The sequence below is a fragment of the Girardinichthys multiradiatus genome, chromosome 11 (genome assembly GCF_021462225.1).
Source record: "Girardinichthys multiradiatus isolate DD_20200921_A chromosome 11, DD_fGirMul_XY1, whole genome shotgun sequence".
NCBI lineage: Eukaryota > Metazoa > Chordata > Actinopteri > Cyprinodontiformes > Goodeidae > Girardinichthys > Girardinichthys multiradiatus.
In genome coordinates this window covers 37,062,239-37,090,026 of record NC_061804.1, presented here as the reverse complement: position 1 = coordinate 37,090,026, position 27,788 = coordinate 37,062,239, and the positions used below count along the sequence as shown (strand labels likewise).

The window sequence follows — 27,788 nt, the reverse complement described above, 5'->3', positions numbered from 1 at the left end:
TGTTAAAGGAATTAGTATTTAGGACCTCCTATTCAGGTGCGTCTCCCTGTTGTTGCTTCTGATTTGGGTCTGAAGAATCCTGATAACAAAACATAATGCTGATCCCTCGAAGTGTAATACCTCTGTCACATAATTGAGTGTTTGCATGGGGTTTGTATGGGTTATGAAGAGAAGGCTTTAAGTAAGAAAACCGTTCCTTTATCTCCTGTCTCCGGGCCTGATAATGTGTCTTACGTAATGTGATCTCCTGCTAAGTCTGGCTGCCAAAACTATTTGGGTTTGAAAAAACCTCCTGTTGCATGAGCATCCATCCATTTTTCATATATCAATTCATTTCTCATCTATCCATCTTGTCAGAAATCCATCCATCCATCATATATCAATTCATTTCTCATCTATCCATCTTGTCAGAAATCCATCCATCCATTTTTCATATATCAATTCATTTCTCATCTATCCATCTTGTCAGAAATCCATCCATCCATCATATATCAATTCATTTCTCATCTATCCATCTTGTCAGAAATCCATCCATCCATCCATCCATTTTTCATATATCAATTCATTTCTCATCTACCCATCCATCCATCCATCATATATCAATTCATTTCTCATCTATCCATCCATCCATCATATATCAATTCATTTCTCATCTATCCATCTTGTCAGAAATCCATCCATCCATCATATATCAATTCATTTCTCATCTATCCATCTTGTCAGAAATCCATCCATCCATCCATCCACATCCATCCATCCATCCACATCCATCCATCCATCCACATCCATCCATCCATCCATCCATCTCTAAAGTCAAAGAGTTTCTTCTACTAAAAACTAAAAAGAGCTATCATTGGACCTGTCCGTGCTGTAAGGACAATTTTATTGTTTTACATTTTCTGGTCCACAAAACAAATTATTGTCACATTTTCTCAGATATGCTAAACATAAATCCAAACAAATATAAGTGTTTCTGTTTCACAGGAAGTTACACAAAGGGAAAATCAATTCTACACAAAGCATCCATATTTAATTATTGAATAAAAAAACAACAACTTTCAAAATAGGTTAGGAAATGAAATGTTACACAAAATGCCTTTGTTTGAGATGAATATGTGCCACTTTGGTTTTATATATTACACGCACGCACACACACAAATGCACGCATACACGCAGTTCATGAATTAAAAACACTAAACTGGTTTAATTTCAACCCAAGTGAAGGCAAGGAGTAACTCATATCTTCATGTATGGACCACACCTATTAAAACATTGTGAAGAAGTAAATGACTATCTATGAAAGGTTTGACCTGGTCACACAGAACACCCCACAGTGATCTGGGATTATACAGAATATAATTCATGTCTGAATGGCTGTCTGAGTGTGGAGCTTTTCCACGCTACGCTTTGTCCAATCGTTCTGGAGAGCATGTCAAGATCACACTGAAGACAGCTGACCAACACTCATCCATGTCCTTTCACTTCACAAACAAAGCGAACAAAATTTTCATTTGCAGTTTTCACTTCTTCATCTTGAGGTCAGCCTCTATGGCACTACGGCGCCCCCTGGTGCCACCATCCTATGATTTAAAAAAGAAAATCCAAACAGTAGGATGTTAGAAAACACAAATCTGGATTTAAAGTGCAATGAAATGTTTCTGAAGGTAATTGATGTTGACTTACAAAAAGAGAAAGAAGGAAGGCAGGTGAGGACATGGAGACGGTGTCCTTTAACAGGAAAACAATGAGACAAGCTATCAGAAAACTAGTACTGGTCCACATTTCTGTATAAACTGCTAAAGCAACGGAACAACATTTGTTTTTTTTGCAATTCTAGTTTGAGACAGATATTTCTGAAACATGCCAGCAAGTTTGGCTCAGGAACTACATACAACACGTTCTGTTCCACACATTTATTTATATTTTATGCAATCGGGTTGTGAGTGCATTCTTTAAAAATAAGCAACTATATCTTCGATTCAAAATATATAAATGCTAAACCATTAGAAATATGTTTCTGATGGGTAATTTATCTTGAAATGTAACCCTTATTTTAACATGTATGTATGACTATGTAACACTTACAGGTCCTTCTCAAAATATTAGCATATTGTGATAAAGTTCATTATTTTCCATAATGTCATGATGAAAATTTAACATTCATATATTTTAGATTCATTGCACACTAACTGAAATATTTCAGGTCTTTTATTGTCTTAATACGGATGATTTTGGCATACAGCTCATGAAAACCCAAAATTCCTATCTCACAAAATTAGCATATTTCATCCGACCAATAAAAGAAAAGTGTTTTTAATACAAAAAATGTCAACCTTCAAATAATCATGTACAGTTATGCACTCAATACTTGGTCGGGAATCCTTTGGCAGAAATGACTGCTTCAATGCGGCGTGGCATGGAGGCAATCAGCCTGTGGCACTGCTGAGGTCTTATGGAGGCCCAGGATGCTTCGATAGCGGCCTTTAGCTCATCCAGAGTGTTGGGTCTTGAGTCTCTCAACGTTCTCTTCACAATATCCCACAGATTCTCTATGGGGTTCAGGTCAGGAGAGTTGGCAGGCCAATTGAGCACAGTGATACCATGGTCAGTAAACCATTTATCAGTGGTTTTGGCACTGTGAGCAGGTGCCAGGTCGTGCTGAAAAATGAAATCTTCATCTCCATAAAGCTTTTCAGCAGATGGAAGCATGAAGTGCTCCAAAATCTCCTGATAACTAGCTGCATTGACCCTGCCCTTGATAAAACACAGTGGACCAACACCAGCAGCTGACACGGCACCCCAGACCATCACTGACTGTGGGTACTTGACATTGGACTTCTGGCATTTTGGCATTTCCTTCTCCCCAGTCTTCCTCCAGACTCTGGCACCTTGATTTCCGAATGACATGCAGAATTTGCTTTCATCCGAAAAAAGTACTTTGGACCACTGAGCAACAGTCCAGTGCTGCTTCTCTGTAGCCCAGGTCAGGCGCTTCTGCCGCTGTTTCTGGTTCAAAAGTGGCTTGACCTGGGGAATGCGGCACCTGTAGCCCATTTCCTGCACACTCCTGTGCACGGTGGCTCTGGATGTTTCTACTCCAGACTCAGTCCACTGCTTCCGCAGGTCCCCCAAGGTCTGGAATCGGCCCTTCTCCACAATCTTCCTCAGGGTCCGGTCACCTCTTCTTGTTGTGCAGCGTTTTCTGCCACACTTTTTCCTTCCCACAGACTTCCTACTGAAGTGCCTTGATACAGCACTCTGGGAACAGCGTATTCGTTCAGAAATTTCTTTCTGTGTCTTACCCTCTTGCTTGAGGGTGTCAATAGTGGCCTTCTGGACAGCAGTCAGGTCGGCAGTCTTACCCATGATTGGGGTTTTGAGTGATGAACCAGGCTGGGAGTTTTAAAGGCCTCAGGAATCTTTTGCAGGTGTTTAGAGTTAACTCGTTGATTCAGATGATTAGGTTCATAGCTCGTTTAGAGACCCTTCTAATGATATGCTAATTTTGTGAGATAGGAATTTTGGGTTTTCATGAGCTGTATGCCAAAATCATCCGTATTAAGACAATAAAAGACCTGAAATATTTCAGTTAGTGTGCAATGAATCTAAAATATATGAATGTTAAATTTTCATCATTACATTATGGAAAATAATGAACTTTATCACAATATGCTAATATTTTGAGAAGGACCTGTATGTAACACGTTGGGTATTTATATGGATTTTTTTTTTTTACATTTCTTCTTATTTAAATATCCTTTTGGGTGCTGAAGCTTGTGGCAAGAAAGCTATCAGAAACTTTACTTTTTAGCAAAATTTTTCAAATCCAGTGTCTTTTACTCAAACATATCTTTCATATGTTAGCCATGCATTTGCAACCATTGAAAAACACCATGTTAAAAATGTACACTTTCAATAAGGTGCTATTTGTATAGAGCACCAGGTCACATGTAACCGGACAGGTAGGTCTGCTACATACATGTTATATGGCTTCATAATATGAGTGGAAAAAAACGAGTAACCTCATGCATCTGTCTTCAATGGTAGAACAGTGGAATCTGGTGAATTACAGTAAAAATTATTTTTAAAATTAAATGTACAGGTTGCAGAATGCATAGTGTTATACTGCAAATGCAGTTGGATATAAAAGTGGTTTTAATTGAAGTTAATGGTGCATTTTTGGCCACTAAGGAGTCCACAGGGAGCGTCTGGCATTGTGGGAAAAATACTAATGTAATGAAATTAATCTGGTTGCTAATCGTTGACATATCCAAGACTCTAATCGGCATCGAAGCCCTGTCTCCCTACTGTTTATTTTAGGGAAAATAATTAGCTTTACGTCAGCTTCTGTTTGTTGTAATAAAAAATGAAAATGTTCAAACAATTAAACTGGCATTTGAATGCTTAAAATCCTAGAAGCAACTGAATGTTTTGTAGTTTCAAGCAGGTTTGAATTTGTTTAGAGCATTGTTGTCCAAACAAGTAAATTAACTAAACTAAAAAAAAATCAGTTCCTTCCATCTTTAATTTTTCCACATTTTCAGACCTTTGCGGGGGTAGACAAGATCCGTGGATAAGATCGGTTTCACATGCTGGTATTAGATGAAAATTAAGGAAATCTGGGCAGAACGATCAGTGCACCCCTATACGGATGCAGTCGTTCAATGGCAGATTTTTTGGTTCTACATTTTAACCCATGACCAACCGTGAAAACCTTTACTTACAAATAATTGTGAAAAGATATGTAAAAAAGATGCTTATTGTAATAAACTGTCCTAAAAGAAACTTTTGTCCATTTTTATTTTGTCAAACCAAAGCTCAGTGTGAGATCTTTTTTTCCAGTGCAGTTCTGCACAATACTGTGCTGGACAGCTGGATTTGAGGAACTAGTATGGGTCTTGTTGCTTTCAGATGGAGATGAGATCTTATCCAGCTCTACTGAAATGTGAGTGTGAAATCTTATCTTTGGCAAGTATGGTATTACAAAGACAAGAGATTATAAAGACAAAGTAATCCCCAATGTCCCCAATCTGTAATTATGTCCTTTTTAAATCTAACAAGAATGCGTCTTCTTTCAGGTATTGGCTACTCTATACACGGTTTCAAAAATCATACATGGTGTTTGTCCTGCAGCCATTAGAGCTCCACAGTATATTGAATCGTAGTATCCCCAATGTGTGTAATATCCCAATATAAAGGATTACTCTGATACAATGTTTGGTAGATTATTAAACAAGTGCTATGCCTACAGATTCTGTAGCTAATATTTTCTACCTGTCAATATCATCCTTGCAGTATTCAGCAACACCTCATATTGTGAGGCCCTATAGAGCAAATTTACACCAGGTCTTCATTGATATTCATCAGACTAAACTGTGCTTTACAAATAAATCTTTTGGAAAGCTAATAAAACATTTATTCTAAGTAACTGAGTTTGTTGGCTCCTGCTTTTTGGAATTAACTCACTTTCAATTAAATTGTTGGTAAATTCTAAACACTGGAAGTTTTGTGTCGGAGCACATTTACTGAATCCAGAACCATCGGCTACCTGATCTATCTTTTTTCTATCTTTGTACCAGCCTGACGTCTCACCCTGATCTCTTCTTCTGTGTCTTTGTCAAAATTCTAGTGAAGCACCTTGTCAGTAGAGTCCTGTCTGCGCGTGCTGTCGCGGCCCCTGAGGCTCTTGGCGCTGATACCAGATTCGGATGTCTCCATAATGAGCTGCGTGGCGAGAAACTGCTGGATCTGCTCCAGGACATCCCGCTGCATCTCCAGAGCCATGTGGTACACGTCATGATCCAGGCCGTTGTACATTACGGCGTTCTGAAACATCAGCATGATGTCCCTCTGAAACTCGGCGGTGGTCCGTATTAAGCCAGTCTCAATGTTTTTTTTTATAGTGGCCAGGTCCATGGGTCTATGTAAGAAAACGTCCAAGAGAAGAGTTTTTTTTTTTTTCTATGTGTGGGGTTTTTTTTGGCACATTTGTAGTTTGATTCTGTGCTTACCTGTGAACAATACTGTGGTATCCAGGAGCAATTTCATCTGTTACTGGTTGAAGAAAGACATTTGCATACCTATAACAGGTTCACATGAAATTATGTCCACCAATGATGACAAGAACACAGAAGATTTGCATCACTGGGTTAGAGTTATAGTGCCTTGTGAAAGTATTTTTTCACATTACAACCACAGACCTTTGTTTTTCTTTTGATATTTGATATGCTAGACCAACACAGAGCTGTGCATTGTTGGACAATGACCCTAAACATGATTGATACTCTTTTTACATCGATTTGTTAACATTTAAGAGACGCCTGTTTTATCCATCAGAAACAAACGTCTTGGTTGAATTAAAATAATCCTAAATCTTCCAGGGGTATGAATAACTTTGGCCTTAACTGTGTCGGTCTAACACATAAAATTACATTAAAAGACGAAGACGCAACAAAATGTGAAAAGGTTTACAGGGATATGGGTGCTCGGCAAAGGCACTGTAGCAGCTGTATACTAACCTGTGATTAGCAGCTGCTCGCCACACGAGCATAATGGCTTTTTTCCAGATCTTGTGAGCCTGCAAAGCTTCCAGGTCCTCACTGCACACAGAGCTGCCCAATACAGGTAGAAAAGGAAAGAGGGAGAAGAAATGCAGATGTCAGCAGGAAGTGGAAACTGCAGCGCCATCTAGGAGGCACATGTCTGCAACAACACACAGTAGGGACAGTGTTTCCTTACGATATGTGCTTGAATGTGTGTCACTCACAACTGTGATGAAGCGGGGCTGCTGGGTATCGAGTCTGCGGTGGTGTGGAGCTGGAGAGATGAAGACACTGTGTGGAGACTGTAACCATCTTCGCTCTCGCTGGCTGCAGGTTCTAGCTCCATTTCGCCGTCGGGTTCTGATGAGAACTCCTCCGCCCCATCACCCTCTTCTTCCTCACCCAACTCGAGTCCCGTAACCTCGCTGTCCGCTTTCGACTCCAACACATTCTCTCCTTCCTCTACCTTTGTGTCCTAAGACACAAAATAAAGACTCGTACAGAGATAATGCTAAAATGTATCTAGAAGAATGGCCACCATTGTGTTTGCTTTCACCACCCTGGGTGCTATACCTGGGACTCCCAGTGTGTTTCTTGTTTGTCTTCTAATGCTGAGTCTGCTAAAACTGTGAAGAAGGAAATGTTAATAAAAATGCATGGTATGAGGTATGCAGTACATATAGTGCAGTGAAAAACAGTTTTCCACCTTGTAGTTTTCTTCTGTTTTGGCTTTTTTCTCACACTAAAATGTTTCAGATCAGAAAACCAGTGTTACTACTGGATAAAGATAACCTGCGTGAATATAAAAAGCAGTTTTCAAATGATTATTACATTCATTAAGGGAAAAAGCTAACCAAACCAGCCTGGCCCTATGAAAAAAAGTAATTGCCCCCTGAACCTAATAACTAGCTGTGCCACCCTTAGCAGCGACTACTGATAACTGGCAACATCACCACTGAGGAATTTTGGCCCTCTCTGCTTTGCAGAAATATTTAAATTCAGCAATGTTTGAGGGTTTTCGAGTCTCTTTCTTAGCGTTAAATCATGACCTCTGACCCTAACTGGGGCAGTGAGGCCTATAGGGCTTTAGATGTTGCTCTGGGTTGTTTTGTGACCTCTTGGTTGAATCGTCTATGTGCTATTAGAGTAATTTTGTTTGATTAGCCTCTCCTGGAAAGGTTCACGACTGCTGAATAATTTCTCCAGTTGCAGATGATGGTACTCGTTTGGTTCGCTGAGGTCCCAAAGTCTTAGAAAGGGTTTTCTAACCCTCTCCAGATTGATAGACGTCACTGACATTGTTTTTTCTATTTTTTTGATGATGTGATGCTTTTTAAGATCTTTTAGCCATCAGAGAGGTTCTACTGAAATTATCTATTATTTCTGCAGATCAGGTAATAATCATGCCTGGGTTTTGCTAGTGAAATTGAGCTCAGCTTTCTAAACAAATGTGGGTTAATCACAGTTAATTTATGATTTCTGGTTTTTCCCAGAAGGTCAAATTGGTTTATATAGTTTATTTTCCTTTAATGATTTAAATCATCATTTGAAAACAGCTTTATCCAGTACTAAAATGTGACTGATCTGAAATATTTAAGACAAAAATGCAAAAACAGAAAAAAATCTGTAAGGGAGCACACACGTTTTCACACAACTGGATTTAGACCTCTGCATACATACCTCCAAAGGATTTTTCAGGTTTTTGTGGTGGTTGCTTTTCACCTTCACACTCTGTGCTACCATCTATTGAAATGTGTTTGCTTGAGCCCTCCATTCCCTCTGTCTCTATCACTCCTTGACAATGTGAAGGTGTGGCACTGTGCTTCAAAGTCTTTGAGTTGCATGAGGAAGAGGGAGGAAGGGTCCCCAGTTCCAGGGGAAATGCTGACAAATTATTTTCTTGACTGCTGTACAGAGAAGAGAGGGATACTTCTGCACCACCCTCCAGAATCCGGTGAGTGGCATGTGGTTCTTGGTGCTGTAAAGGCCCAGCGCCCCAGGCTGCGGTCAAAGCGTGGTCATTCTCCTCACAGAGGGAAAGAGCAGCCTCAACAGCAGCTGCATCCAGCGCCTCTGCAGCCTCATCTGCCTGTAGAGCAGGGAAATGTGAGACAAAACCTTATAGAAGCTCAACAGTGAAAGGACAAATTTTAAAGCTCATATAAACCATAAATCCAGAGAAGCTGGAGGGGAAACTAAATGGATGGTGGATGCTGTTACTGAGAGAAGACTCAAAGTTAGCTGTTTAAGCCTCAGTGAGCTGTTTACAAAGGAAATCAGGGAAAGAACAGAGATGTAACAAGTTAATAAGCTACAACAGAGACATTCAGGCTGAGAAAGAGCAAAGCTTTACAAAACCCGGAGATCAGAAACCGTCCACAAAATTCGCTATTGTTGTAAATTTTATTTTATCTTCAACTGATCTCAGTACTCTGAAAACAGACAGTTTTAACTATTTTCTTGTACCTTGTCTTCAATGATGGCGATAATGTCCCCGACTGTCTTCAGGTCCAGCTCATCTCCCATGTAGGACGCATCCACGTCCTCCTCGCTGAGCTCTGCCACCTTATCCTCTGCAGAGTCAGCTTGTGCCGATGGCGCCATCACATCGACCGCTGCAGACAAAGCAACCCCAGATTTACACGCTGTAAATCCTTGATCTCTTTACAAATCATTTTCAATTAGCTACAGAATTAGAGTACATCTGTGCTAGTTTTTGTTGAATGGCAAGTTTACGGTATTTAAGAAAAACGAGTTGGTAATAAAAATGGTGGGTGGACCCGGTACTTTCTGAGACGGTCGGGTCAAGAGGAGCAGAATGAGCTGCAGAGACGGGACCGCGGGAAGGGGAGTCTGCGCCGACTATGAAACCTAACGGAGAGGAAAACTGGGCGGGACCTGCCTCCAGAAGACGGGACAGCATCGGGGCACCTGCCGTGCAAGTTTATAAACATACAAATCTGCTGAAACATACAGTAAGTAGGCAATATCACAGGAAATGTCATTAACGCTGGTCATGCAGAGAGAGTACCTGTTGCTTGAGAAAGAGGCTGACAGGATGAATGTAGCTGTGAGTCATGTGGTCCTGCTACGTTACCAGGAGACCCGTCACTCTCTCCAATCTGGGAGGAATGACAGCAACAAGAAACAAAGAGCATTTTATCTATTACTGGTGTTGAAAATGTGCTCCTCAAACCTCACTGTTCGCTATATTTGAGTTTATGTTCAGCCTTTTTTTGGAATAAATAAATAAATCCCCATCTGTCTTATCGGCCAGTCTGTCATTGATTTGGATGTACGCTTGGACTCACCGCGATGCTGAAAAATGTCCCTCTTCATCTTCAGCTATCTAGCAAACCCCTGAAGGTTTGTAGTCAAAACTGACTGTTTCCTTGTGAAGGAAAGTAATCCCCGATCATGTTGCTGCCACCACCTTGTTTCACTGTGGGTACGGTGTTTTTTGTTTCCAGATGTGCAGTGTTGATTTTGACCAAACACACATGTGGGAATTGTGAACCAAAAGTTTGTGTTTATTGTCATCAGACCACAACACAACACAGTGTCTCTGGATATTTAACCAGGTTTGTGTGTTTTCTGGGAGGAAAAGGATCCTGTCTTACATCCCTTTTGTAAAATTTTAAGTTTGACCCATTTTAGTAATGAGATCCTTTTCACACTTTAAAACATCTGCAAACTGAAGCATGTAATTGAGCCAATGAGAGGAAAGCCCTTTAAGAGTGGATGAACTTTATTTCAGATTAATCAGATTTACAGTAACAGATTTTTTTCCCTAAACCAACAGTTTGTTTTTCAGTTTAGCCAAAGGATATGTGTCACATTTACTATCAAGAAACGTTTCAAATGGTTTATTAAACTCTTGCTTTTTTTACACAATTAGCAGGGCTCTGTAGAGCTTTTAGATTTGAGTAAATACATTCTATCTCACTTCAGACCATCAGATATTATAGCAAAAATAGAAAGATTTAATAATGTCTATGATGAGGAAACAAAACAGGAAGGAATTAGGTTTTCTGTGGTCTTTTTGGTGGGATTTTTTTAAATCTGGACAGCTCATAGTAAAGTTTGCTAAGTACAACTTAGAAAGAAAGAAATCAGATCCTGTATCTTGTAAGGACAGGCTAAGCTCTTCGACTCTTTGTTACATGTTCTGTTAGAATTGCTCCTCTACTCTGACCCCTGCAGCAGGTTACAGCCCTTGTAGTGACATCAGGCTTGTTCGTTGGGGGATTTGTTTGTGTGTAGTCGCTGCTGAGAAACTCTAAAAACGCTGAGATTCATTATATTTTGCAAATAGTTGTTTTGGGTGTTCAGTGAAGTTCTTGTTATTTATGAGTTTCTGATCATCCTTGATTGGAACAAATATGGTCCCATCTGTCTGATTTTTACTAAGTTGCTGCCAATTACAAAATCTATGTTGTACTCAAATTTATGAAACTACTAAACTTGCAGTTTATTTTGTACATTTGGACTGGCTGGTAGTCATTGGCATTAAAAGTGGGATGGCCAGAGGATGTTTTTCCCTTTCTTACCACTGAGGAATAAAAGCTCTCTGGCTTTGCATTGTTTTGTTTCACTTGGTTGTAAGCAAACCCGCAAACTGTCATTTTGGTTGCTTGTCAGAAGTGACTCATTGACATTCATCAGCAACTGATTTGTCTTTGCTGGTTCCATTTTTTTTTTTTTTTTTTTGCCCCTACAATCTACGTAATGCCAATAAATATGAAGAGGATTTGCATAAAGATTAGTGGTGTTAAAATTGAATTGCACTGTGGAAGTAAAAGAAAAATGTATTTGCATTTGAATATTTGTTTTTGCTACTCTATAGGGGTAAAAAAAACACCAACATAAAATCGCGTAGACCTGAAATTATTTTTATCAGCCATAACGTTTTATCATGTATTACTGATCTAAATTATTCTCTAGTTTTTGCAAGGCTGAATTTAAAGATTCCAGAGACAAAACAGTAAAATGTCTCCTTTTTTGTTTTTGAATAAGAGTTCGTTTAGTTAGGAAGCCAAAAACTAAAGTACTGATGCATAAAATGTCAAAATCAAAGTGTGATTTTACAAATCAAAGATGAAGTCTGTCAAATTCATAAATTAATGTAAAAAGCACTGGATATACGTATTAAGCATTATTACACTTCTGTAATGGAAGAAGGAAAGAAAGACAGGAAAATGAAACATTTTTCCATATTCATTTTTCTTTCTTGCATGCTTATCCAGACCTGGAAAACTATAAAAGCTATATCCATACACCATGCAGGAACTAGATCATATATTTTCTTAATTTATTGAATACATTTGCCAAAATGTAAATACATGGACAGGATGTTTCAGCAGCAGTAAGCTAATTTGTATTTATTTATTTACTTATTTATTTATTATGTTTAAATTAGGATTTTGTAATTACGTCTCTTTCTTTTCTATGTCTGTATGTTTCAGAGTTATTTAATTGTTGATGTAGGAAAATCCGCTCACTGAATCGGTTGTATTTTTTTCTCGGTTTTTCAGACTGTCAGGTGAGCCAGCAGGTGCAGAGGGCGCTGTAGATACACATCAGTCCAGCCTTATGCACTTAAAATCTACCATTGTTGTTTTAATTGATTAACAGGCAACTGATTAAAGATTATATGGCCATATAATCTAAATATATCTGCTCTTTGGGAACAAATTGTTTTTATCGTAATAAGAATTTACATTTCATAAGAAACTCCAAAACTAAAATTATCATTGAGATTGTTACTTTTACTATTTTTTTCCCACTGTTGGCTCCGATGAAGCAGCAACAAATATCACGATCAAAGCACCATGGTGATATATATCATTTATCAAAGCAATGTTTGTGTTTGTGGGGTTTCAGTCACAGCCATAAAATCTTCTGCTAAAAAAGACCACAATTGATTTTAAATAGTCTTTATCATCACTATTATCATCATCACAATAAATGCCACAAAGCTGTTGTGTCAGTATTGCCCATCCCTAGTCCCTAACATGCAGTGACTTAAAATAATGATCTGCTTTCTTGGACTTGTTCATTTTTAGTGAAGTCCAGCTACTCACCAGTCTGGAATTTGATGCCAAGATGCTGCCTTTCTTCAGTAACTCTGACAGGAGCGGAGATGGTGGTGGGGTGGCTTTCTGGCTGAGGAGCTTCTTTTGAGTGGGGTCATCCAGAAGTGCCCCGTGGCTGATGTCATCATTAGGGAGTCCAGAGGTTTGAGAAAATGTTATTAACGTTGCGGTTCCTGAAGTCTAGAAACACAGACAATAAAACGTGAAAGGACCTGTTCACCTATGTGTTGGTTTTCAACAGTGTTACATTACTCTAATGTGTCGTTTTTTGTTTCTCTCATCAATAAATTGTTCAAATAATTAAACCATTACAAAAGCTACTTAGAAATAATATAAAAAGACCCATGGTAACCCCACCTAAACGGATCATACACATATAAACAAAAAAAATAACATACGTTTTTAAATATATAAAGTAAAATTGTTTTAAAGTGGACACCCACCGTGTGCTTTTGAACTTTCTGAGACTTACATTCTTTGTGGGTGGACCATCCAGCGTCAAGCTATCAAGTTGGTCACCTGGTGGAAAGTTCTGGCTTGGGGAGCCACAAGCTGGGGGCAAATTCATGGTGACACTGGGAATCCGTTTAGACATGCTCTTTGCTGCCTGTCTGGCTGAAAGAGGGAAGGGCAGTTTTCTTATCAAACACGATTTTTTTCTGTCTTTAATAAAGAAATAAAACAATGATTCTCCAGCTTTTGGCTGCTCAAACAGGTCCTTAGTTGCTATAGGTGCATCTCAATAAATTAGAACAGGATTAGTAAAGTACATTTATTTCAGCCATTTTGTTTAAAAGGTGATACTCATGTATTATATAGATTCATTACACACAGATTTATAAATTTCATGCATTTCTTTCTGCTTACTTTAAAGATAAATTTAAAAAAAAACAAAGAAATTGTGTTTCTCAAAAAACGGTGACTATTAGATAAGACCACTAATGTCAAGCTGCTGAAAAGGATGTGCCCTGAAAAATAATGGCCTTCAGCTCGTCTGCATTGTTGGCTCTGGCGTCTCTCTTGACAAAACTCCATACAGTCTCTGAGGCGTTTAGGTCAGCTGAGCTCTCCTGGCTGATCCCGCATAGTGATACCATGGTCATTAAAGCAGGTACTAGCACTTTTGACAATGTGGACTGGTGCCAAGTCCAGCTGGAAAATGAAATCTGCCTCTCCATAAAGCTTGTCAGCAGAAGCAGGCAAGAAGTCCTGGTAGACCAATACCAGTATATGTCACGGCTGTTCAAATCATTACTGACTGTGGAAACCCCACACAGGACCTCAAAAACATTGGATTCTGTGTATGGGGTAAGAACGCTGTCAAAAACAACGTGTATGTAAAGACGGAAATGTGTGCATATTAAACAATAGTTGTGCATAAGTAAAATCCAAAAGAGGTATTCTATATTTTCTCTATAAGGATCTAAATAAAATTTTACAGCAAATTTTACTTATGCACAACTATTGACTAATATGCACACATTTCCATCTATACATACACGTTGTTTTTGACAGCGTTCTTACCACATATCTGTGCCTCTCCACTCTACCTCCAGACTCTGGGACCTTAATTTCCACATAAATGCAAAATTTACTTTACTCTGAATAGAGAACTTTGGACCACTGAGGACCAGTCCAGTTCTTTTTCTCCTCAGCCCAGGTAAGATGCTTCTGAAATCAGGGATAGGGTTAGTCTCTGGATAGTCTCTGGTTCACGTCTGTGTAGGATGGCTATTGGAGCACTCACTCCAGCTGCAGACGATGCATCTAACTCTTGAATGAGCTTTTGCTTCACATTCATCTTAAGACTGCACTTCATTTAGCTTGCCCAAGGCGTTCCCAGGCCAGCCGAGAGACATAGTCCCTCCAGCGTGTCCTGGGCAGTCCCCTGGGCCTCCTCCTGGTGGGACGTGCCTGGAACACCTCCCGAGGAAGGCGTCCAGGAGGCATCCGGTATAGATGCCCGAGCCACCTCAACTTGCTCCTCTCGATGTGGAGGAGCAGCGGCTCTACTCCGAGCCCCTCCCGGATGGCCGAGCTCCTCACCCTATCTCTAAGGGAGTGCCCGGCCACCCTACGGAGGAAGCTCATTTCAGCCGCTTGTATCCGGGATCTCGTTCGTTTGGTCATGACCCAAAGTTCAAGGCCATAGGTGAGGGTAGGAACATAGATCGACCGGTAAATTGAGAGCTTCGCTTTTCGGCTCAGCTCTCTCTTCACCACCACGGACCGGTACAGCGCCCCCATTACTGCAGCAGCTGCACCGATCCGTCTGTCGATCTCCCGCTCTATTCTTCCCTCCACTTGAGGCAGGAAGAGGACAAGTCACCCTTTTCCGGTCGAGAACCATGGCCTCAGACTTGGAGGAGCTGATCTTCATCCCAGCTGCTTCACACTCGGCTGCGAACCGCCACAGCACATGCTGTAGATCTTGGCTAGAGGGGGCCAGCAGGACCACGTCATCTGCAAAAAGAAGAGACAAAATCCACTGGTCCCCAAACCACACCCCCTTCGGCCCTTGGTTGCGTCTAGAAATCCTGTCCATAAAAGCTATGAACAGGACCGGTGACAAAGGGCAGCCCTGCCGGAGTCCAACATGCACCGGGAACATGTCCGACTTAGTGCCGGCAATGCGAACCAAACTCCTGCTCCGCTTGTACAGGGACCGGATGGCCCCTAATAAAGGGCCCCCAATTCCATACTCCTGGAGCACCCCCACAGGTCATCACGAGGGACACAGTCGAGTACTTTCTCCAGGTCCACAAAACACATGTGGACCGGTTGGGCAAACTCCCATGAACCCTCGAGCACCCTGTAGAGGGTGTTGAGCTGGTCCAGTGTTCCACGGCCGGGACAAAAACCACACTGCTCCTCCTGAAGCCGAGGTTTGAATATCGGCCGGACTCTCCTCTCCAATACCCTGGCGTAGTCCTTACCAGGGAGGCTGAGGAGTGTGATCCCCCTGTAGCTGGAACACACCCTCCGGTCACCCATCTTATGAAGGGGGACCACCACCCCAGTCTGCCAGTCCAGTAGCACTGTCCTTTTATAATTTATAGAGCTGTAAAATAATTGGTGAAACTATCTAAAAGTTCTGGAACAGATTAAATAAATTACACTGACTTGTGACTGGCATTCTTATTTTATTCCAACAACCTGTAAAATGAATAGATCCAAATAAAATGACTGTAATATGCAGTATTTACCCTGATAAGCAGCATCTGTGTTTTTTCTTTTTAACTCCGCTTCTTCCTCCTCCTGTTTTCTCTTCCTGATAGACACAAAATATGAATATTCTTACACATCGCATTTTATTACATGTTTATACAGAGACATAAATATAATGTAGGGTTTGTTTCTTCTTACAGCTGAATGTCCTCCCATAACTCTTCCAACTTGGAATCCAGATGTCCAGCTTGAATAAGCTCAGCCTCTCTTTTCAGCTTTCTGTTAAACCAGCAGCACATTAACCCACTGACTATTGATCCGCTGATGTTTTGTTGCAGTTTAAAAGCTCACCTGTGCGTTTCACGTGTTTCTTTAATCAGCTTCTTCAGTTCCTTGATCCTCTCACCTGTCAGTCGACGGACGATCACATCCTCCACCGTCTCTACCACTTCCCCTTTCTCACCACGCTTTCGCCTACAGGTAACACAGGTGTCTGTTCGTGCTGTGGTTTGGATAATTTTCAAACATATATATAAACAAAACTCGTGTTTGCTCACTTTGGGGCCTCTGTTGATTCCAGGAGCTCAGAGTACTTGGAGGCGCAATGCTGTGCAGATGCAAAAAAGAAAGGAGATCGGTTTTGTGACTAAGCAGAATATGGTGAGTCATACCTGCAGCATAAATTTATGTAGCAAGAAAGGACTTACCTTCTGAGAGAACCAGTCTGGAGGTCGGCCTGGTTCTGCAAATGGTTTGATGGCTCGACTGACAGATACCCTGCTGACACAGAGAAACGTGGGATTTATATTGGAAAATGTTTTTTTAACATATTTTAAAAGCAGAGTACAGGTCCTTCTCAAAATATTAGCATATTGTGATAAAGTTCATTATTTTCCATAATGTCATGATGAAAATTTAACATTCATATATTTTAGATTCATTGCACACTAACTGAAATATTTCAGGTCTTTTATTGTCTTAATACGGATGATTTTGGCATACAGCTCATGAAAACCCAAAATTCCTATCTCACAAAATTAGCATATCATTAAAAGGGTCTCTAAACGAGCTATGAACCTAATCATCTGAATCAACAAGTTAACTCTAAACACCTGCAAAAGATTCCTGAGGCCTTTAAAACTCCCAGCCTGGTTCATCACTCAAAACCCCAATCATGGATAAGACTGCCGACCTGACTGCTGTCCAGAAGGCCACTATTGACACCCTCAAGCAAGAGGGTAAGACACAGAAAGAAATTTCTGAACGAATAGGCTGTTCCCAGAGTGCTGTATCAAGGCACCTCAGTGGGACGTCTGTGGGAAGGAAAAAGTGTGGCAGAAAACGCTGCACAACGAGAAGAGGTGACCGGACCCTGAGGAAGATTGTGGAGAAGGGCCGATTCCAGACCTTGGGGGACCTGCGGAAGCAGTGGACTGAGTCTGGAGTAGAAACATCCAGAGCCACCGTGCACAGGTGTGTGGAGGAAATGGGCTACAGGTGCCGCATTCCCCAGGTCAAGCCACTTTTGAACCAGAAACAGCGACAGAAGCGCCTGACCTGGGCTACAGAGAAGCAGCACTGGACTGTTGCTCAGTGGTCCAAAGTACTTTTTTCGGATGAAAGCAAATTCTGCATGTCATTCGGAAATCAAGGTGCCAGAGTCTGGAGGAAGACTGGGGAGAAGGAAATGCCAAAATGCCAGAAGTCCAGTGTCAAGTACCCACAGTCAGTGATGGTCTGGGGTGCCGTGTCAGCTGCTGGTGTTGGTCCACTGTGTTTTATCAAGGGCAGGGTCAATGCAGCTAGCTATCAGGAGATTTTGGAGCACTTCATGCTTCCATCTGCTGAAAAGCTTTATGGAGATGAAGATTTCATTTTTCAGCACGACCTGGCACCTGCTCACAGTGCTAAAACCACTGGTAAATGGTTTACTGACCATGGTATCACTGTGCTCAATTGGCCTGCCAACTCTCCTGACCTGAACCCCATAGAGAATCTGTGGGATATTGTGAAGAGAACGTTGAGAGACTCAAGACCCAACACTCTGGATGAGCTAAAGGCCGCTATCGAAGCATCCTGGGCCTCCATAAGACCTCAGCAGTGCCACAGGCTGATTGCCTCCATGCCACGCCGCATTGAAGCAGTCATTTCTGCAAAAGGATTCCTGACCAAGTATTGAGTGCATAGCTGTACATGATTATTTGAAGGTTGACGTTTTTTGTATTAAAAACACTTTTCTTTTATTTGTCGGATGAAATATGCTAATTTTGTGAGATAGGAATTTTATGATTCATAAAAACAGACTGTTGAGTACAAATTTGACACACAGTTGAAATTACACACACAGGCTCTAATATTTAAAACACCCACCGCTAATGTTTGGATAAGTAATGTACCTCAGCTAGATTTTTGTTATAGAGACCCAGTCATAACTCTGGTAGGTTTAATGACCGGTCCTCTTTAGTAGGGTTCATCCAAACTGGTTGGTTTTTTCCTAACACAAACCTGGCTTTTCCTCAAACAAAGTTGAGGTCAGAACCAGTGCAGATGCTTATTGTTAGTCTCTTTTATGCATTCCAAAACCAGTTATTAATGTGGGTACTGGTTACTTATCGGAACACCCATCTGTGTCGAAATATATGAAGCCATTTCACCAGATTTAGACTTTTTAGGGCTATGATCCTAAACTTTTGATCAGCTGATTAACAGCGTTTGAGTTTTCATGTTGTTTTCAATACTTTATTTGTTTTTTTTCTCCTGCTTTGCTTCTTCTTTTTTGGTCTTTTAAAGCTCTGCTTACAATCCAGCAGCATGAAATGTGAATACTTGTAATTTTTTACCCTATCTTCAGATTTTGTTCAGGAGTGTAGATGAGCCTGTATTTTGACAGAGCGGATTTGACAATACTTTTAACTCTTCTGCAGCCAGTTCTTGTTTTAAAAAAAAAAAAATACTGGCATTGTTTCATGTATTATTAGGTCCAACCTGACAGAGGAGAGGTTGAAATGCATCTTTAAAAGCCACAAATTAATGTAAAGTTCATGCAGATGATGAGTGGATGCAACCGTCTGGCTAGAACTGGAGCTACGCACATTTATAACAAGTTTGTTACAGATTAACTGTGCATGCATGTGCACCATACAGTATCTCAGAGTTTAATGGACCGTCGGTTTTGGATGGACCGGATGGAAGAGGATGCATTACCAGTTCTGGTCTCCACTCTTCATGACAGATGTGGCCAAACATAGCTTCTCCCTCACTGACCAGGGCTCCGGTGGTCCAATCACAAGCAGCTTGTGTTCTACAGATGTGGGAAGGATGTGGATAAAGCATGACAAACACTCATTTTTGAAAATAAATCAATCATTTATGCTCTGCTGAGCGTGTCGCTCCGACAGGCCTGGCATCGACTTTGCTGTTCTGGAGAGCGTGGCTTGTTTTTTTTTCCTACAGTTTTATGAACGAAATTCCAGCAGTAGCGATTAATCTGACACCCGAAAATCAAAATGTCGTTTGTGCCATGTTAATGAAAACTCAACAAACAGTAGGGTATCAGATGGAGCTGTCAACTCGCGATGACATGCATTAATCCTTGCAGCAGGCTCCCCTGCAGGGCTGCCATAAAGCGAAGTTATAGTGCTGCTGATTCCAACAGTAACGTCGGCTGTGTGCATCCCTGCTACTCACTTCCAACCCCGTTTGCCATCTTCCTGTCATCCCGACCTTCCATACATGTTGTTGGAGGAAACCCCGGCGAGAAAACAAGGCTAACGGCGACCGAAAACGACTCAGCCCTGCAGACAAACTGAGGAGGTTAACAGTCTGTGTTGCGTTCAGGATGATTATTTTTTTCTCCCTTAGCTAGCAGGCAGAATCACCGTCCAGTTCTTGCGTTTCTTCTCTGCTGTAACTTGGAGACTTGAACTAGCTAGAGCTGCGTGCAGCTGACTGAGGAGTAACGGAAATGTTTAGTTTCGCAGAAACTAAGCTATACCCAGCTGCATTTAGCCCCACTTTGATTTTTTTTAGCTCTCTACTCACAAGGTTATTTGTCATTCTAGCTAGCAGTAAACTGTCCCTTCACGCCCACCTCAGTTATGATGATGGTACAACCCTGAAGGCTGAGCGATTTTCGGAAGTTGGCTTGCTTGGGTTTAAGGAAAGATCATATATGTTCTGGTTACAGATTAGCTTCTTTGCATCTGCTGAAATGTACAAGTCAAAAATCTAAAAAGTAGTTTTTTTACCCAAATGCTCCAGTGCCAAACAAAAGTATTCATACCGTTAAAACTTGCCCATATTTTGTTACGTTAAAACCAGTAAAGGGTTTTGATACTGGCCATATGGGCAATCGCCCGGGGCGCCATTGGAAAGGGCAGGCACAGGAGAACCAGAGAAAAATACACTGGAACCTCCCATCTGTAAACACATTTTTCCAAATAGGAATGGCACAGGACTTCCCCCATTTATGAATTTCCTTGCAAGTAAACTGTGTGCTTCACCATGCGCTTATGAGACATATGCGCTCTTCCTCCTGTGTTGTTTTCCTTGTTTCTCCTGTATCTGGCAAGCAGCTGATGGTAAAAGTGCTTACTTGCAGAACAAAGGTGCATGCAATGTTTAAGAAAGTGTAGTGCTTCTGTGCACAGCATCACCTAAAAAAAGCTGTCCCACCAAGTGTAACTCCTTCACCTCCCAATTATGCACTCATTTATGTATTTTAAAGCAACAAAATGTAAAAACAAAAATACTAATAATAATAATGAGTTGATTTTTGAAGCATTAAAGAACTATTAGGCCTATGCGCCTTCTTATTTTAATTTAACCTTATTACTTTCATATCATGTAAAGTTTTCACAGGCCACAGTTTCTACGGTTACTCCACACCCAATCAGTGGTTCCCAAAGCTCGGGTCAGCACCGTACTGTGGACCATGTGGGAACTTAAAAAGATCTCCAGAAATCCACTAAAAGGGACTGTTTGTTTTTTTTTAAGAAGGTTTCTAAAAAGTTATTAACAGTATCAGGGTGTAATAAGATCTTGAAATACTAAAATGTCAAAATATTTCCCAAAAAAGGCACATTGAACAAGAAGGTGCCTCTACCATTTTTAAATCATTTGTGTTGCTGCATTTTGGAGACTCAATAGAAAAAAAGAAATGGGAACAGACAAGATTTTAATGCTTTCAAACTCTGCAAGAATACTGCTGCTAACAATGCTAAAGTTAGCATCTGCTTCAAATCACTAAACGAAAGGGCTATTCTGTAGTTTTTAATTTGTTTGGACCACATTTACTCATCTCTAGTCCAAAATATGAAATACTCTGGCCAAAGTTTAATGGGAAGATTGTGCACTGAATAGAGATTCTTTAAAACGCAGTTTGAGATTTTAGAATTTATTTTGTTATTGTGAAGGCGTAAAAACGGAATATTTTTAGGATGACAATGACTATATTTGAGGGCCTATTGCAAGAGTTTCACATGATTTAATGTTGTTTAAAAGGCATGCCTGAAACATGTCAAGAGATACCTCTCTGGAAAAGCTGCACTCTGTTCTGATTGGTGTGCAACACATATAATAGGTAGGTGACATGTCATGTTGATGTTTAATAAAGCGAAAAACAGCTGCTACTAATACAAAAGCATATCAGTTAGATCAATAACATCGGCCTCTCTGGTGAAGGATTGGCAACAACAACCTAAACAGTAACGCAGATTGTTATTTATTGCTGAATTTAAAACATAAAAAACAAAACAAACAAAAAAAAAAGATATAGATGTTACACCCTTAACAACAGAGGCCACAAACTAGAAAAACTGGTTTTGGTTTTATATGATGTGGAAAAAGAAATCATCCAAGACAATCAGGAGAACTAGAAACGCATGTTTGGTAAGGACTGTTTGAGTTAAGCTTTGTTTTATTTAAAAGATTAAAAATACAGTTTCAGAAAAAAAGTTTTTTTAAAAACCTTTATGATTCTTCATAGCTGTCTAAAATTGTCATTAATATCCTTACTTATGTTAACAATCTGTGGTCAACAAAAGACAAACTTTATACTACTTACCCTCCAAAATAATTTAAGTCATTGGTGGTTTTGTGCTGTGAAGGTTTGTATAGTTTCAAACAATTCAGACCAGTTGTTGAATATGATACATATCATTTTTAAAACGTCTTAAACCGCATGCTAATGTCCTGTTTGAACAGAGAGAGTTATGCAGAGAAGAGCAAAACGAGCTGAAATAATTTTGCGGGAAGCAGTTTTATTGACACAACTCAAATCCTTTATCTATTGTTTAGATCCATTTTAATTCTCATCTCTGTTTTAACCTCGTTATAAAATTATCCATATAATTCATCTTTCATACCCACATATGAGGACATTACATGTATGCCATGTCGTTTTTGACATTTTAGACCTATTTCTGCTCAACTTAAACTTGATGTCCTGATTTGTGGGAACTTTAGCACCATCTACCGGTAGAAGAAAAACAACACATCCACTTTTAAAAAAACAAGATCAGTTTCTTCTCTGTCAAAATGCTCTATCAAAACTGTAACAAATAGAAAAAAGACTGATCAGATCAGATTGAAACATATTCAGATATACTTGATTGATTTTTATGTTAGATGGGAGACTGTTGATCTCAAAGTAATAATTAGAGAAGGATCAAAACATCGAGTGCTGAGAGCTCAGTGGAAATAGTCTTGTGATAGCATCTTCCTTTATCATTTCTGATGTCTGCACAACACCTACAACCAGTGATTTATCATCACTTCATGTGGATGAGATTTACTATTCTTAAAGCTACTTGACAAACCTTTCTGTTAAATCAATCCAACTCATAGTTTGTCTCCTGAAAATCATGTCATCATCAATTCTCCCATTTGTTCACCTATTTCAGTGTACATCACTATTTAATCAAGATATAAACCTCCCTTCTGAAAGTTTCTCCTCCAAAGGTGTTATGTGCATTCTGTAAGGCTGGATACTTGACAGCACAGTATAGACTTCAGGAAAGTTTGACAACAACAAACACACAGACGTTTTCATTCAGCATGAAACACATATGGTTGAACCACTTACAACTGAAATGTAATTCAAATGCTCCAAAATCTGCCAAAAGTCATTTCTTTGCCATAGTGTTTGCTAAAACCATCTGATCAACTAGATTCTTGTGCCTCTTGTGATGTCATCGTCTCGGATACATGCAGGGCAGAGTTAGCAGTGTATAAAACCAAGCACGTAGGCATGCAGACTTTTTTCTACAAACATTTGTGACACAGTTTGTTGCTCTTAGGACCTCAATGAATTCTAGTGTGGTACAGTGATGGATGCAGCGTGTGCAACAAGTCCGGTCTTGAAATTCCCTCCAAATTATTCCACCACCAACTGTCAGTGGTATTATAAGAAAGTGGAAGCAATTGGGAATGACAGCAACACACCCACGAAGTGGTAGGCCACATAAACTGATGAAGGAGAACGGTACTTATCTGACTGTATTGTGTAAAGTTTGTAGAGGGGAGGTATGCTGTTGGGTTGTTTTTTAGGAGCTGGGGTTGGCCTGTTAGTTCCAGTGAAAAGAAATCGGAATGCTTCAGCGTACCAAGAGATTTTGGACAATGCCATTCTCCCATCTTTGTGGGAACAGTTTGAAGATGGCTCCTTCCTCTTCCAACATGACTGCACTACTGCACAAAACAAGGTCCATAAAGACATGGATGAGAGTTTGGTGTGGATGAGCTTGACTAGCCTGCCCAGGGTCCTGACCTCGACTTTATGGAACACCTTTGGGATGAGTTAGAGCGCAGGATGAGAGCCAGGCCTACTTGTCCAACATCAGTCTATGACCTCACAAATGTGCTTCTGGAAGAATGGTCGAAAATTCCAATGAACACCCTCCTCAACCTTGTGGACAGCCTTCCCAGAAGAGAGGAAGCTGTTATAGTGACAATGGGTGGACCAGCGTCATTTTGAGCCCTATGGATTAAGAATGGGATGTCATTTAAGTTCATATTCAAGTCAAGGCAGGTGAGCAAATACTTTTGGCAATATAGTGTATCTTTTAAGTATTTATTGTGTTTTGTTCATAAAGTCTTTGCCATTACCTGTAAGTTATCATGTTGTCACCCAACATCAATAAAAGATGCAGAACACATTCATTAAACATAAATGTTTTATTTCATGACTTTTCTTTTAGACAAACCGCATGGGAAACAATGTTTCTTAAAAATGGAGCATGCTTTATATGCTATATTGTTTGCAATTTTGAATCCTGTTCTTGTTTATTGAAAATAACTTTATATCCAGCTGCACTGCATAGGTTTGATGCTTTTCAGGTTTTGCGTCTACCATATATATCGGAAGAAATAGAATTAAGAAATGTTTTAAAGTTTTTAAGGCTGTAACTGTAGATGCTTGCTTGTAATTAGTTGTGGAATATGTGACACGAGGGTTGCACGCCGCTTTGAGTGCATCAATCACAAATGAACCGTATGAGACTGGAGACATGCTGGTTGGCATAGGTAGCTAAAGTTAATAAATATGTACAGTGATATGATGTCATTAAAAAAGAATAATGTCACACGACTGGCTAATTTAGGAATTTGGTTCTTGGTGATGGTAGCTGGTTTTCCTCATAAGGTCTCCATATCCCTCATGAAAGGAAGCCAATTACTAACAGGAAACAAATGTTAATGAGGCACTTGACATTTAACTCCATAATACTGTCACTATGCCCCCTGCTGCTCCTTGAAATAACAGCCAGGGAAGACTGGCAGCCTTTTAGGGAATATAGTCACAGCCAACAACAAATACTGTTAAACCAGATAATTACATACACTTTATTAAAATACCTTTTTTTCTAGCTGTCTGACAATAAATTAGACCAAACCTTTCTTGTTTTAGGTCCCTTAAGATTATGAAAAATTGTATCTACTTGCAAAATCCTACTGCTTAAGATGTTTTTTTTTTCTTCTTCAAAATCAGAGGTTTCCATACATTTTGTTAATATTTAGTAGCATTGTTTTCTCTCTTCCTCTGCAAATTTAAAGCTGGGTGTATAATTTGATCATGTGTATATCTATATTACATTTCATTGGTGTTATTATTATTATTATTAATATAAATCAATTAAACTATTTAAGTAAATTCAGAAAACTGTCACAGTTCATACAAAATAATAAAACATAATATTTTATTTGATTTAGTTTTCACATGCTGTCAATAAATAATTTGCATGAGGTGGGGATTTAAAGGATGTTTAAGCTGAATAACAATAATTCTGATTGCTCTATTTATCTTGTTTTCCTTTCTTTTAATAGAAAAGGCTTGTTTCTACTGAAAAAAATGACATGCTGTGAAGACATATTTTCCCTTCTTATTCTGTTATAAAAATCTGCTGTCCCTTATGAATGACCGTCCCTAAATGTATTTCCAAATGATTTATACGTACTCCCATTGGGGATGCATTACTAACAGGAAAATTAAAGTCGTGCAAATAATTCTCCTGAGAATTTCCTTTCTCTCTGTCTTTTTAATTATTCTTTTTGGTCTTGCTTTCAGGTGTTATAACATTACTTTTAGTTCAAGCATGTCGCTCTATATTTTTGAACTGTTACTGTGCTGCCTCAGGTAAGCGATTAATAGAGACGTAGGAGATGAAGGTCACACCACAGGTTGCCTTTAACTGCTGCATGGAGCCAATCCCGGAGGCAGAGCCAGCACTACTAATTGTTTGAAGGAGGGAACCTATTGAAGCCTTCCTCCTCATCTTTTGCTATTAATCTCACTTCATTTGTTACCGTTATTGTGTGTGGCGAACCCTGTTGAAGATAAGAGTGATTTGATTGCAGGAACCCAGTGGCTGCTCAGTTTGTCTTGGTGAGTGCAAAACCTTTCTTTTTTATGAGTAAAAAAGATTTATTGAACTGTATAATTATTGTCAATATATTTTTTAAGCATATTAGCTGAAAGGCAAGTCTTATGATGAAATTTCCGCTTCCTTTCATTTATACTGATACGCTAAATATATACTTATTTGAGGTGAATAATATTTGTTCATTTTAATTTTGTTGTTGTTAGATACACACTAATAGACATGATTCTTTCAAAATTAGCTGCAACTTTGCAATAAGTTCATTCATCACTATATAAGATATAATTTTCTAAGAGTAACATGGTAATGTTAAATGTATTTACACTTGGTGGCTGGATGGTGCCCCCAGGGCAGCTCTACCTCCGCTCCCCTGCTCTTCTCCTTTGAGACCCTCCATGCACCACTCGCAGCTGAGACTCAGGGAGCAGAATTAACAAGCAAATTGAAACAGACTCTAAGCTGTGCTTTTAACATTAGTTGCTGACTATATGGAGTTTTAAGTTTTCTTCTTCTTTTGCATGCAATGCACTTTTTAATTTGTTGCTGGGTGGCAGATTTTAGAAGCAAAAAGCAAGATGTCTAACAACATGGCCAAGATTGCAGATGCAAGAAAGACAGTGGAGCAGCTGAAGCTGGAGGTCAACATAGAGAGGATGATGGTGAGTAGGCACCTAATAGGACTACAAACAAAGTCAATGCTTTAATTAGGACAGTATGTGTCATTACCTACGTTCACAGTCTGCCACTACATATATGTACTCTGTGGCAGGATTTTGATATGGCTCACCACTCATGGTGGCATAGCCAGAAGGGTGGCACGAGCAATTGAGAAGTATAAAGTTCAGTTTTAAAGTTTTTTTTTTTATGCTTATTTGGATGTCCATTCAGTGGGTATTGTGCACCATGTAAGCTCTGCAAGAAAACATGGCCAGTACACCCTGGCTGGCTAATAATGCTGAAGTTGGTACCAGTGTCACAGCTTCTAATTTGGCACTAAGAGGGCAGTGTTTTTGAATGAATCTGGACTGAATTCAACCCTCTCAGGGTTAAAATACCCAATACTTAAACAGACCAGCACTAAGCTGAGTTTCTTGAAAGAATAGTTTGATATTTATGAAACTTAAATTCCTAATTTTTATATTATTTCTTTCAAAACAATGCTTTTTTTGGCGAGCTTTGACTTTGCTAAGCATAAAAGCTACACTATATAAATGGTGAAACTTGAAAACAACCATTCCACACACACACAAGTATTTTTATAAAACATAAGACCTAATAAAAATACTTAGTAGTTCCTAAAGGTTCGGATAAGTTACATAAAAAAGGTACTGTTTTTGCAGTTTGGGTAACAAAATGAGTGGACTGCCTATGGCCCCCTGCATTCAAAAACTGCCACTGTTAGTATTGTTAATTGTGCACTTCTCAGGCTATTATGTTTTAAACAAAAAAGCACAAAGTTATGAGCGATCAACATTCTTTAATAAAACATTTTAAAATTTAATTCGGCTCAGTTCACTTTACAGTATTTATAAAGCGCCAGCGCCAGTTTACAATAAATATTCTGCTAAATACATTTAAGAAGGAAAAAAGTATCCAATTTGTATACAGAAATATATATTCATATTAATCCAGTAAAAATATAGACAGATAAAAAAAAAATTACATACTTTCCAGTCCCATCCTTGTTATACAATGGAGTTAAATTTTGATGAAAGGGAATGGGTTTAAAAAAAGCAATGCTTCCAAATAAGTCCAAAAGTAAACATCCAATCTTTAACAACCTTTTACAGATTTCCAAAGCAGCAGCAGAACTGATGTCCTACTGTGAAGCTCATGCTAAAGAGGACCCACTGGTGACTCCTGTCCCTTCATCGGAGAACCCTTTCAGAGAGAAGAAGTTATTCTGTGTCATACTTTAACTCCTGTCAGCAGAATACCATTTTTCTATACATGTGCATAATTGTCTTTTTAATTAAAGCTCTTTAGTGACTTACCACATGTGAAATGATCAAGTTTTCAACATGATAATAGTGTCAATAAAGTTTTATTGAAAAAGGGTGCAAAGTTCATTTGAACAGCCCAACACTGCTGCCTTGTGCACACAGTTT

The 27,788-nt window shown here is 39.5% G+C and overlaps 2 protein-coding genes across 2 annotated transcripts; one reads left to right on the top strand and one right to left on the bottom strand.

Moving 5' to 3' along the window:
- Positions 1 to 862: 862 nt before the first annotated feature.
- Positions 863 to 18,430, bottom strand: LOC124876181 (bromodomain-containing protein 8-like). The gene is made up of 19 exons (XM_047378749.1): positions 18,415 to 18,430; positions 16,513 to 16,637; positions 16,363 to 16,412; positions 16,157 to 16,279; positions 16,004 to 16,084; positions 15,844 to 15,908; positions 13,110 to 13,252; positions 12,626 to 12,817; positions 9,574 to 9,664; positions 9,279 to 9,473; positions 9,009 to 9,157; positions 8,223 to 8,631; positions 7,116 to 7,162; positions 6,767 to 7,017; positions 6,519 to 6,611; positions 6,012 to 6,080; positions 5,638 to 5,920; positions 1,684 to 1,728; positions 863 to 1,580 (listed from the first exon to the last, which is right to left on the bottom strand). Exons 1-19 carry the CDS (start codon positions 18,428 to 18,430, stop codon positions 1,521 to 1,523), a joined length of 2,487 nt encoding a protein of 828 aa, XP_047234705.1. The 3' UTR covers positions 863 to 1,520.
- Positions 18,431 to 24,894: 6,464 nt separating this feature from the next.
- gng8 (guanine nucleotide binding protein (G protein), gamma 8) lies at positions 24,895 to 27,735 on the top strand. The gene is made up of 3 exons (XM_047379071.1): positions 24,895 to 25,685; positions 26,235 to 26,339; positions 27,471 to 27,735. Exons 2-3 carry the CDS (start codon positions 26,256 to 26,258, stop codon positions 27,597 to 27,599), a joined length of 213 nt encoding a protein of 70 aa, XP_047235027.1. The 5' UTR covers positions 24,895 to 25,685; positions 26,235 to 26,255; the 3' UTR covers positions 27,600 to 27,735.
- Positions 27,736 to 27,788: the final 53 nt, after the last annotated feature.

Excerpts from the sequence above, each read along its gene's own strand:
- LOC124876181 (XM_047378749.1), bottom strand. Across the intron at positions 9,158-9,278 it reads ACTCGTTTTTCTTAAATACC|CGGTCGATGTGATGGCGCCA; the intron begins GTAAACTTGCCA and ends CTTTGTCTGCAG. Across the intron at positions 7,163-8,222 it reads ACCTGAAAAATCCTTTGGAG|CAGACTCAGCATTAGAAGAC; the intron begins GTATGTATGCAG and ends TCACAGTTTTAG.
- gng8 (XM_047379071.1), top strand. The coding sequence starts at position 26,256 with ATGTCTAACAACATGGCCAAGATTGCAGATGCAAGAAAGACAGTGGAG. Across the intron at positions 26,340-27,470 it reads TCAACATAGAGAGGATGATG|ATTTCCAAAGCAGCAGCAGA; the intron begins GTGAGTAGGCAC and ends AACCTTTTACAG.